The sequence below is a fragment of the Coffea arabica genome, chromosome 8c (assembly GCF_036785885.1).
Source record: "Coffea arabica cultivar ET-39 chromosome 8c, Coffea Arabica ET-39 HiFi, whole genome shotgun sequence".
Classification (NCBI taxonomy): Eukaryota; Viridiplantae; Streptophyta; class Magnoliopsida; order Gentianales; family Rubiaceae; genus Coffea; species Coffea arabica.
Genome location: NC_092325.1, coordinates 45,724,468 through 45,735,821, shown reverse-complemented (window position 1 = coordinate 45,735,821; position 11,354 = coordinate 45,724,468). Strand labels below are relative to the sequence as shown.

General features: G+C 40.0%; 2 protein-coding genes across 5 annotated transcripts; one reads left to right on the top strand and one right to left on the bottom strand.

Moving 5' to 3' along the window:
* On the top strand, nt 1-2,857 carry LOC113703690 (bidirectional sugar transporter SWEET7). Its single transcript, XM_027225137.2, has 5 exons — nt 1-229; nt 448-484; nt 936-1,314; nt 1,824-1,943; nt 2,259-2,857. Exons 1-5 carry the CDS (start codon nt 187-189, stop codon nt 2,469-2,471), a joined length of 792 nt encoding a protein of 263 aa, XP_027080938.2. The 5' UTR covers nt 1-186; the 3' UTR covers nt 2,472-2,857.
* A 142-nt stretch (nt 2,858-2,999) lies between these two features.
* LOC113707361 (protein NLP7-like) lies at nt 3,000-8,444 on the bottom strand. Of its 4 annotated transcripts, XM_072062960.1 has the most exons (6): nt 7,698-8,444; nt 6,416-6,987; nt 5,529-5,576; nt 4,505-5,438; nt 3,533-4,339; nt 3,210-3,432 (listed from the first exon to the last, which is right to left on the bottom strand). In XM_072062960.1, exons 1-6 carry the CDS (start codon nt 8,005-8,007, stop codon nt 3,428-3,430), a joined length of 2,676 nt encoding a protein of 891 aa, XP_071919061.1. In that variant the 5' UTR covers nt 8,008-8,444; the 3' UTR covers nt 3,210-3,427. The 4 variants fall into 4 exon arrangements, with proteins under 4 accessions (XP_027085451.2, XP_071919062.1, XP_071919059.1 ...); XM_027229650.2 differs by having other exon boundaries at nt 3,000-4,339; nt 7,698-8,443; XM_072062961.1 differs by having other exon boundaries at nt 3,000-4,339; nt 6,416-6,966; nt 7,698-7,836.
* Nucleotides 8,445-11,354: the final 2,910 nt, after the last annotated feature.

The following is an 11,354-nucleotide window of genomic DNA, read 5'->3' as shown; positions in this document are numbered from 1 at the left end:
CCATTTCGATTTTCGCCGCCTATATATTTACTTGCCACATACCACCTCCAGCTAGCCCCATTTCTATCTTTTGCTCATAAGGATATCATCCCTTCTCCCTCTCTCTCTCTCACACACACACGCTCACACACTTTCCACCATTCTTTTTCTTCGCTGTGTCTTGGTGGTTTCTGCTTAGTAGTAGCCATGGTTTCCGGTGATATTGCTCGCACTGTGGTTGGTATTATAGGTAATTTCTTCGCTGCTAATAATTACTAGTGTAAGTTTCTTTGTTGATGGCCATAGCCAAATTAATTTTAGATTCTTTCCTGTTTGTTTCTGTATATGTGTATGTATGCACATGCAACCGTACATGGCAACTAGTAGTACTTTTTTATCACATGCAAAAAAATTTCCCCTTTCAGGCAACTGATTATCTGAGTTTGATTCTTCTTCCATCTCTTTCAGGAAACGTCATTGCACTCGTCTTGTTCTTATCACCGGTGTAAGCAAAGCTCCATCCATTCCTCAAACTTCTTAGTGGAATGCTTCTTCTTCCTTTTTGTTTTTTGGGTTGGGGGTTTTGTGGGGTTGGGGTTTATCATAATTAGTAGAGTATATATATATTTTTCTCTTTTCCTGGTAAAAGAAAACAATAGGTTTAATCCCATCTCGACGATCTGCCGCCGAACTTCTGGTTCTCCCGCCGCCGAATAATTGATTTTTGGATTCAACTCTGTTTATTGAAATGCGGAAGCTAGACACTAAATGGAGTAATAAATAATAGTACCAGCAGTAATAATAATATCCTTGTTTATTTTCCGGTTCCACTACTAAAATGTCTTTGTCAAGTTCAAAATCCACAAGGAATTGCTTGTTTCTTGCATACATTCTCTATCATAAAACCCGCGTTCCAAGGATTGAGTTAATGAATGAATCTTGGTTTTGATGATCAGGCCAACGTTTGTCCGGATATGCAAGAAGAAATCAGTGGAGCAGTACTCGGCAGTGCCGTACCTAGCAACATTTATCAACTGCGCTTTGTGGGTGTTGTACGGGCTGCCCATGGTGCACCCAAACAGCACCCTAGTGGTCACCATTAACGGCACCGGATTTGTGATCGAGGTGGTGTTCTTGCTTCTCTTCATCGCCTACTCCGACCCGAAGAAGAGGCTCAAGGTGGTGGTGATAGTGGTGGTGGAGTCCTTGTCCGTGGCGGTTCTGGCCCTCCTCGTTCTTACTTTGGCCCATACTACCAAGCTCCGGTCTGCAGTTGTGGGCAGTATTTGCATGGCCGCCAACATCATGATGTATGCTTCTCCATTAGCCGTCATGGTTCGTCATTCTACATCCATCCATCTCCTGCTGCTTGCACTTTAATTTGCATCCTCATTATTATTAGTATTATTTTTTTAGTTTAATTAGGATCATCATACCTTCCGGTATTACATTATCCTTGTCTGTATATGGTGATTCATTTTTGTAGTACGTTAATCCAACACAAACATCGCCTTTTTGGGGAGACAATTAAAATTGACGTCCTCTAGCTTGATGAACTCTCTTTAATATGCCAGTTTCTGATCGAAAACTTAAAATGGGGCCGGGCTAATCTTTGATTTGGAAAGGACATTCTTTTTTTTTTTACAAAAACAAAAACAAAAAAACTTTTGCTGAATTTTTTGGACCCTGAGAGTGAACCTGACCCTAATGAATCCTACTGTAACTTACTTGATCAAAAGACTTCTCACAAGAATTGAAACGTCAACTTTTGCTATGCAATCAATCGTATTTGGGAAGTACTGTACTTCAACTTGACCATAGTTGTTATTCTTTTGGTTCTGCAGAAACTGGTGATCACCACAAAGAGCGTGGAGTTCATGCCTTTTTTCCTGTCTCTGGCTTCTTTCGCCAACGGGATTAGCTGGACGGCATATGCCCTCATCCGTTTCGATCCCTTCATTGCAGTATTTACTTCTTTTTAACTCTCCTGAATTGTGCATGTTCTTCCACCTACTAATGCTATAGTCCATTTGCCTGCCAAATTCCATTAGGGGGGCTGTAGGTATAAAGCAAAATTTGTAAGATCTTCCTTGGTCGATCTGTGCATGTTTTGCATTATGGTACACGAACTTCAATTTACTCCGCCTATTTCCGGCCTAGAGGGGGGAAACAATTTTTTTTTAAAAAAAATAAAAATAAAAAAAGAAGAAAGAAAAGCGAATTAATCACGGGCCGTTAACTTTCTTCTTTTTAAGTAGTTGCCTTTTTGAAAATGTCAGGCTCCTAACGGGATGGGATCACTACTTGGGCTGGCCCAGTTAATACTCTATGCAACCTTCTACAAATCAACAAAGAGACAGCTTGCTGAAAGGAAAGCTAGAGGAGAAGTGGGCTTGACAGAGAAGGCCGCTAATGGACACACCAAAAGCACAACCATTGTTGCTATTGATGGTTCACGTCCTTCTTCTGAGTCTGAGGCTCTAGATGTTTGACAAAGAGACGCATGCATTAGGAGGAGAATCTCCAGAATGGCACGAGCCCTTCCCTTGCCCAGCATTAGCACAGTTGGCTGACTTCCACCGTCTGTTCCCTCGCCGCTTCAACGTCTGTTCTCAGTTCCTCTCACCACACTTCTTTTTTATTTTGATCCGAGCAATTCACATTTGGTCATGCATCACTTCCAAAACATGCTCCCAAAGTCTCTTCGCTTGTTTTTTTATTTTTAATTTTTTTTTCGTTCTCTTCTTTGGAGGAGGCCTGGTTCTAGGCTTATTTTCAAGTTTTTGAGGGAGGACTTTGTTTCAAACTTGGCTTCTGCTTGGACGTGACCTGTTTGTGATGATCATGCTTTCTAAAGAATTTCAGACACGTTCTCTAACCATATGTTTTTTCTTTCACTTTTTAGTAGAGTAGTATTTAACTAGCGATTTCTCCCATCTTATCATAATTTCCATCTGCTACGAGAAAGTCTATCCAACAGGTGGGGGTGTTTGTGTTTCCTTTCACAATGACAATCCAAATTTCCAAATCAATCAGCTGTAATCTGTATGTACAGGTAATAAACAAGAAGACAAAATATTCTCCTAATGGGAAAATTTCTTATTATCTACGAGATGCTAGCATGGCAACACCAAGATTTACACTTGCACTTGAAAAAAAAAAAAAAAGAGAAATATATCCTACCACTGGAAAGAATTTCTAGGAGCTTTACCTACGTTACACCTAAGCAATCCTCTGCACTAAGCCGAGCTCTCGCAGGAACTCCCGAGTAGGGGCATTAGGTCATGAACCACGAGTCTGATTAAATTGCTGGCTGCTGATATCGAAACATCAGCACACTCCTGCAGGTCAGCATCGCATGCTATAAGAACCCACTCGTTATCGTCATCTAGATACTTGATTTCAAAAGTTCCAAGCTCTAGCTTCAGCCTCTTGGCGATTTCCTCCTTTAACCTGTCAATACCAGAATCCAAAGGGAGACGAAATCTAATGATATCTTCCCTATATGTTGCTTTTATTGTAATGGTTTTCAACTCAAGCTTAGCTGAAAAACCTGGCATTCTTTCAGTGGCAACTGCTGTGGATTCTTTAGGGATTCCATCAGAACATGGCGGATCGTTCCAACTGTACTCTGGCACGCGTTCGTCAAACAGGGCCTCAGCAGCTGAACAGAGCTTTTGTAGATCATGTGAACTTCCTGCATCCTCAATTAGCATCCCTCCAAATGGCTCTTGGGGTTCTACACTCACAAAAGCATCTGCCGAGAAGCCAGCAGACAAATTGATTTCTCCCATTGGTTGACATGTAAATCCCACTGAGCCCCCTACTCTCATGTTCTGTTCAAGTGATGGTGAAACCACCAGTTCATTAAGAGGGGAGGAGCCATTTCTGATGCAGGGGCTACCTTGGCACGAGCCATGTGAAGTAGGAGTCCCTGCGCTTTCCTCCCTTGACCCACCTCCAATTTTGGACCTGTGTGAGCCTTCACCTGGCAGAAACCCATCTTCTCCTATTCTGCCACCTGGCAATTCATTTGAGGTTTCTGCCTTCTCATCATGCTCGAATCCATTAGGCAGAGAAGATTCATTCTTATCCCCAGAAAAATCAAGAGATGGTGCAGACCCCGGATGGCCTAGTTGATGAGGTTCGCTCGAACTGGATGGCCGACAAGCGGAACCAACTGCAACAGGAAGTGATGATGTAGCCAAAGAAGTCAAAGTAAATGCACCTTCAGCACCTTGTACAGATTCAATCACACGCTTAAGCTTTGAAAGAGAGCGATTTACTTTGTTTATCTTGCGAGATGGCCACCTAGAAATGCCATGCTGCCTACATATGCGCTTCATTGTAGTGGGGCACACTGCAAAAAGTTAATATTGATGTCAGCAATTCATTTTTAAGCAGCAAATTTATTTCAGCTTCCTGCAGGAACTCAAAAAGTGTCAGGAAAAAACGTTCGCGGAAGAGGGAAGAAATTTCTACTGGGCACTGTGGGCAACAGAAAGTTAAGACTGAATTAACTTACCACCAAGACTCTTCGCTGCATCCTTAAGACTACCAGCAAAATATTGTTGCAGAACGTCTAAGCTAATTGTTTTCTCTGCCTTCCCACGTTTCCTCTCTGTTTTCTTGCCCGTGTCTTTATTCTCAGCAATAGACACAGCATTCTGGACTCGAGCTGCACCACTCCCATGTGCCACATCATTTGCACAATTGTCACCCAATGTTGGTCGCTGCAATTCGATGGAATCAAGCTGCAGCATCTCTGGAACAGTTAAGGCGGTAGATGTTGTTGCAGGTTTTGATGCTTGAAATAGTTTAGGTCCTGAATCAAGCTTCTCACCCACCAATGATTTAACAATCTCAACGGATCTCCAATCCTGTTGAAGTTCATTTCCAGAAGCAATTCTAAGACTCCCTAGATGCTGTTTCATTGTCACTAAGAGTGAATCCAACAAAGCCCTTTGCCCTGTATGGTCTCTGATGCTAGGTGGCAGAAAAAACTCTAGGACATAATCATCATCTCCAGTGTGAGTGCTTCGTAAGCAGATAGCAAAGCAACTACTTAAACCAAACATGCGTGCGTAATGCACCAAAGGGTACTCAGTTTTGCAAAATTGAGTGACATCTTCGCAAAAGCACAGATTGTGGAAAGCAAATGCCCTCCCAGCAACACCCTGCCCCTTCTGCAAGTGGTGCTCGGCACAGGCCTCACGGAAACCCCATATATGAGCATCCACCACATAAAATGCTACGTCGGTCGTCGACATGCAGATTTGTCCCATGCAACTTCCATCAAAACTACTGCAGGTCTTCCTTAAACCCCCACCATTTGCTAGGACACTCCGATGCCTGCACGGAACCCATGTCTGAGCTAAAGGTAATTTGTGAGTCTCACATATCTCCGTTAGTATCCCCAATATTTCAGTCAGCGCATTTTGCCGATCCTCATTGCATACCTGGTTTAAAAGATTACTGACTAGGTATTTGTCAACAAACCAAAAAGTAATTACTGGTTCTAAGATCTTCAACTTTACAGATGCTCTTACCTGTATCATTGGTTGATCCAGTACCTCCGAACTTTTCAAGTTAACAGCCTGCAAAAAAAATGAAAGTGTTTACCATACGAACCTCAAAACACCAATGACATGACCAATACAGAGTCTGTAGCTGTAGTAACCTTAACCCTGGGCCAAATGAACAAGAATTCAACTCTCTAGACAGCTAAAGAAAAGGTTTATGGCCATGTTAGTAAAAGCAGAACAGCTAGAAGTGACAAAATACTTTGGAGAATGAGATGAAGTCACAGATCATGGAGAAATGTCCAATTAGAAGCAGAAAATTCCAGCAACAGCTTTTGAGAGGTAATTCAACTCAAGCAAGATCATGTTAGTTCATTTTTGGGACATAAAGTCTGGACGTATCATAATCAAAACATAATTATATTGTCAGAAATACCACATATCTTGAATCACAAAGCATAACAATAGTTATCTCAACCATCCAAACAAGAGATTTATTTGAATTAACACTTCAGCAGTTAATGAACAACATGCATCTCAAAGAATATGTTGCAGGAGGAGCACAGAGGATCTCTGCATGCAACATCAACCTATTAGTTGCCAGCACCATATTAATGACTATCATACAGGAATGCTCTGCAAATGGTTCACAAAAGTAACCAAGCACCAGGTTTGAGAAATAATGAAGCAGGACTTATCCAAAGCAAAATGACATTTTCACCCAACATAAAACAACCAAAACTGTGGTCAATAAGTCTGACTGGGCTAGATCAACAGAACAAATTACAAATTTGAAAAATTAATAACTAAGCAGACAAGTAACTGAAAACAAGTTTTTTAAAACATTCTGTGCTCGGTAATGAACGAATACTGAGATGCTTTATATCTGAGTTTGGGAGGTTTGCAGAACCAACCTCAAGTGCTTTGCATACTTTATCAACCTCAGGAGCATAATTAATCTTCTGGGAGGTCATTATGAGCTCGAGTACACCAACACAGTTTTGACCAGAAGGCTCAAAAACTGGCAGAGCCAAAGTCCCTCGAACATTATAATGAAGAGCATGGTTAAGGCGTGTATACTCTTTGCTTGAATAATACTGCACATTCGGGGTCCATTCTGGCAATTTTTGCCGGAATACGCGACCAGGCAATCCAAGATCTCCATCAGTCTCCCCGTCAACTGAAAACATATACATTGCAGAGACCATCCTGTACTGGTAAAGCCCATTAGTCTTCGGGTCAAGAACAAATGGCTGTCCTGAAGTTGTGAGTACACAGCGACCACCATTCTTCACAGGCACCCAGACCTGCGCCAGGACATGCTGTTCAGTCGAATCTTTGAGGAATCTGAGAGCCTGCGTCATTTTCTCCTTTATTGTACAATAACCATCTGGATAATCCAATGGAGCCAATTCCAAAGTTGATGAAGTTGGCTTTCTTTTATCAGCATTCCCGCATATGTTTTCTGTTATCAAATCAGTATTACCTGTGTCCATTTACTATACCCAAATCAAATCTTTCACAAAAGATACTGCTCCAAAAGACTGGAACCAATAAATGAATGACGCCAACATTCTCAACAACACAAAGGCTTCTACCACATCAATTTCCAATGAATATTGATAAAGATTTTGAACCACTTCCGTCAGTGCCAATTGGCTTTTAAGTTGGAAACACGATTCTTTCACAAAAGGACCAACATCCAATCATAGATATGAGTGCCATTGGAAGAAATAAAAATGCAGAAACAAAGGACGAGGAAACAGAAAGGGTCCAGCCTCACTCACAATCACAAGCACGGTTTACCCAGAGAACAGCTCAAAATTGTGGAAAATGTCTGATTTTTTTTTTCTTAATTTCCCTATTAAATGTTTATTAAGAAGAAGTAATAGCTTAACTAAAATGTAACTAAATTTATGTGAAAACACGTCAAAAAACTTCATGGACTTGGATACCCTATAAAAGCGATCACTTTCTCCATCTAGCTCAAACAGGAGAAGAAAAAGGAAAAAGACAACGCTTTTCTTTCTCCCTTCGTTTCAGTGCTAAAACAAATCAGGGGGATGGGAAGAAAAGCAGTGAAATTGAAGCAGAGTCATGGGAACCCAGGAGACATATCAGCTTGGACAACTGAAAATTAAACCAGTATATATACTACACACAGGTAACAATCAAGAGCTGAGAAGTGAAGCTTACAAGGGAGGATTTTGGAGAAGTCAGAAAGGGGAGCTGTATTCACGGGTGCTTTATCCTCATTATTATTACTGCCATCTGAAAAGGCCCAGAGGGGAGAACAAGGGTGGTCGGAAGTGGAGAGTAGAAACGGGGAAGCAGAGGAGGAAGCGACAGCTGAGAAGAAGTTATCAAAGGACCAGGAAGCATCAAAATCGAGATCAAGATCCATGATTAAAGAATCTCTGTCGGGCGGCTGAGCAGGGGAAGTCAAAAGCCCCTCCGACTTCTTGTGCCGGGCAATATTCTTATCCGGTTCGTCTGGCTCACCCATTTCTCCTTTTTTGTCCTTTAACTTAAATGTTCTTTTTTGTTTCTTCCCGGGCGATTACAGGCAGAGAAGGGAAGGGGAAGGGGAAGGGGAAGGAGAGAGAGGGACGGAGAGGAAGTGGGAAGATGGGATGAGGAGAAGTGACGGTAAAATTGGGAGGGAGGTGTTGTGGTGACCGGGGTTGTAGTAGGAGTGACCGGGGTTGAGTCCATTTGGAATATTGGAACCTAATACTAAAACAAAACAGATGTGTATTTGCCTATATGGGGTGGGGGACTACTGGCAATTTGTGAATAAAATAGTGATCCCTCACTACCTCCCTCGCTTCCTGTTGTGCAAAATGCAAAATGCAAAATGCAAAATGCAAAATGCAAATGCAAATGCAAATGCAAATGCTGGGGGGCGTTGGAAGAAAGAATTTTGTCCCGAGAAGACTTGAAATCAATCGTCAAGAATGAATGAAGGAAGATGGTGGTATTATTCTTGGATTGACACACACACACATATATAATATATATATATAACCAAAAAAAGAAGAAAAAATCAACCAGAACTTCTTCTACTACTACTGTTTTGGAGGTGAAGATTTGTTGTTTTGGACTTTGTTGTGCGCAGCAGCGCAGCGTAGCCACATTCGAACCGTCATCGTCCTCTTTTTTTTTTTTTGGTTATCAATGAATGGGTTGGTTTTCTTGCTTGGAGTATTATATTATGGAAGTGGAAGCACAGTGGTTGGTTACTGGTTAGGAGGCGGATTGTTCAATTTCGGAAGAACTAATTAGTACTGTTTTGCGCAGAAAAATTCGACCATGTTGAAATGCTTTACTTTATTCTTGGTTTGACTTTTTTTTGATAAAAGAATTTGCCTCTTTCCAATTTGAGTTCGGATTCTCATTATTCTTTGGGAGTTCTATCCTGACCTTTAAAATTATACTACTACTACTGCTACTGCCATCTCATAGACTTTCACTATTGTAAATATAATATGTTGGTCTGATGGAGACACTCCACAGTATAAAGGGTAATAGAGAGAAAAAAAGAATACGAGGGCGGTTTCTGAATTCTGAGAAGAATCCTTGCTGTTCTTCTGATTTTGCGTCACGGGCACCATTTGCGATGGGCACCTTCCTTTTGTTCTTTACTGTTAAAAATCTGACTGATTTTACTGCATGGGAAAAAAAATGCGGAGTAGTATTAGATTAGCCTAAACGTTAGTTATCTGGATGATTCATGAACCTCTTCTTGTCTGCGTCTCTCTTAATATATATATATATTTATTTATTACTCCACTTAGTTTTATAGCCTTGTATCAAAATCTGCTTTTAGCTGTCCTTTAGTGGCCAGCGCTAATGCTTTTTTTTGCAATAGGCAGCCAATTAACCCTTCATTAGTTGGATCTGCGCTGTCATGTAGTTTAACTTACTGCAATGCCCAATAAAAACTTTTTCTATTAAACTATCAGAGTTTTCTAGTGCTCTGTCCAAAAAAATAAAAAATTTTTTAAAAAAAAAGCTTCTTTTCTTTTTCTTTCTAAAAAAGAAAAACAAAAAGAGTACTAGTGGAGTAATTATTTTCGTTCGAAAAGGCCAAATGATAGCAGCAAAGAGTTGCTTCCAAGGGTTAGCTCGAGCGATCAGCTCTCCTTCTTTAAGGTATGATAGACTTATCTGGACAACCAGGGTTCGAGTCCCCTTGCTACCGTGCTCGAAGTGGAGTGGGGCCTCCTCTCCCGAACCGAAATGGGATTAGTCGGACTAAAGGCCCGAACACCCACTTCGTAAAAAAAAAAAGATAGCTGCAAAGAGTTGGCATCCGGATAGCATAGCGCTACTTTTATCATCATTTTTGGAAGTATCGGCAGGCCGAAACACAAAACTGACGGACTTTTACATACCGTAAATAAAAAAAAAAAAAAAAGAGAAGGTGGGCGCGGGGGGGGGGGGGGGGGAGCAGGAATTAAGCGTGCAAAATATCGGCTTGAAGAAGGCGAAGCCCCAATTCATTTCTGGACACAAATTACGAATGGGGGCGCTGGAGCTTTGTGGTCCAACTCAATTTGTAATTGACTACCGCTCGACGTTGGTGGACATCTGACCGTTCCTTGGTTTCGCCCTTGGGTTTACTTTATGCCACCACTAACTACTACTGCCGCTGCTGCTGACATCATCAGTGTTTCCTTTCCAGCATTTACTTGGTAAAAAAAATACTAATAAATAGTTCTTCTGCTGCCTGTCACTAAAATGTTTTGTTGCCGCTATATATATATATATATATATATATATATATATATATATAGACAAAATGAAGAAGCAATAATCTTGGAGATTGGCATCCAGCTGCCAACCCGTCACATGTTATTAGATTATTTATTGTGTAATTGGGTGCATATTCCAACATCATCTGGTTATTAAAAAAAAAAAAAACATGAAGAAGAGTAATTAACGGTGAGCCTTTAAAAAAATAGAAAAAAAGGATTGATTTTCTTGCAATGGTTGACCTCAATTTCATATACACGTACTACAGGGAACCAGGCCCTGTGCAAATGCAGCCCAGACACAAATATAAAATTCTAACTAAAATTCATCACGTCATAATTTGCTTTCAAATAAAAAGTAATTATGATTACCAAAAAATGAGTCTAAAAAATAAAGTTTGTTTTCAGTGAAATTTTCCAAAAATTTATTCCAACTTGCTTGTTGTGATGTCGTAGAGGTTTACCTCGCTGCATTGTCTAGACAATATCTTTCTATATTATATAGACAAACAGTAGCAAAGGATTCAAAAAATCAAATATATGAGAATTGAAAAATGCAAAACCAATTCAATATTAACATAAATGATACATGCTTCATAAACCTCAAATATCATGCTATTATAATTACAAATACATAAAATTTCACCAATATTTCTTCCTCAAACAAGACACCACCATATAAAAACTTCCATCTTACAAATTCACAACAAAACTTGCAAGAAATTCGAATGGAAGGGTACAAAAATTCAGTTCCAAAGAATTACTAAAAAAGTGCAAGATTCAATTGTACAATGAAAAGGAACTATAACATCATAATTGCGAAATACAAATTTTGCGTTTAGATTTTTTTTTTTTTTTTTAAACCTCACGAAAAGAAAATCAACTTGCATAACCAAAATAATCAAAGGTTAATGAATATCAATGAGATCAAACTAAACTTTTTAAAAAAATACACCATGGTAACATAATAAAGAGGCAAAAAAATAAAATATAGTTAACAGAAAAAAAAAACTTAAATCCATATTTGGCAGCATGAAATGGGAAAAAAATAGGAATAAAAATATGAAACATACCAAACAAAAAAGTAGCGGTAGTA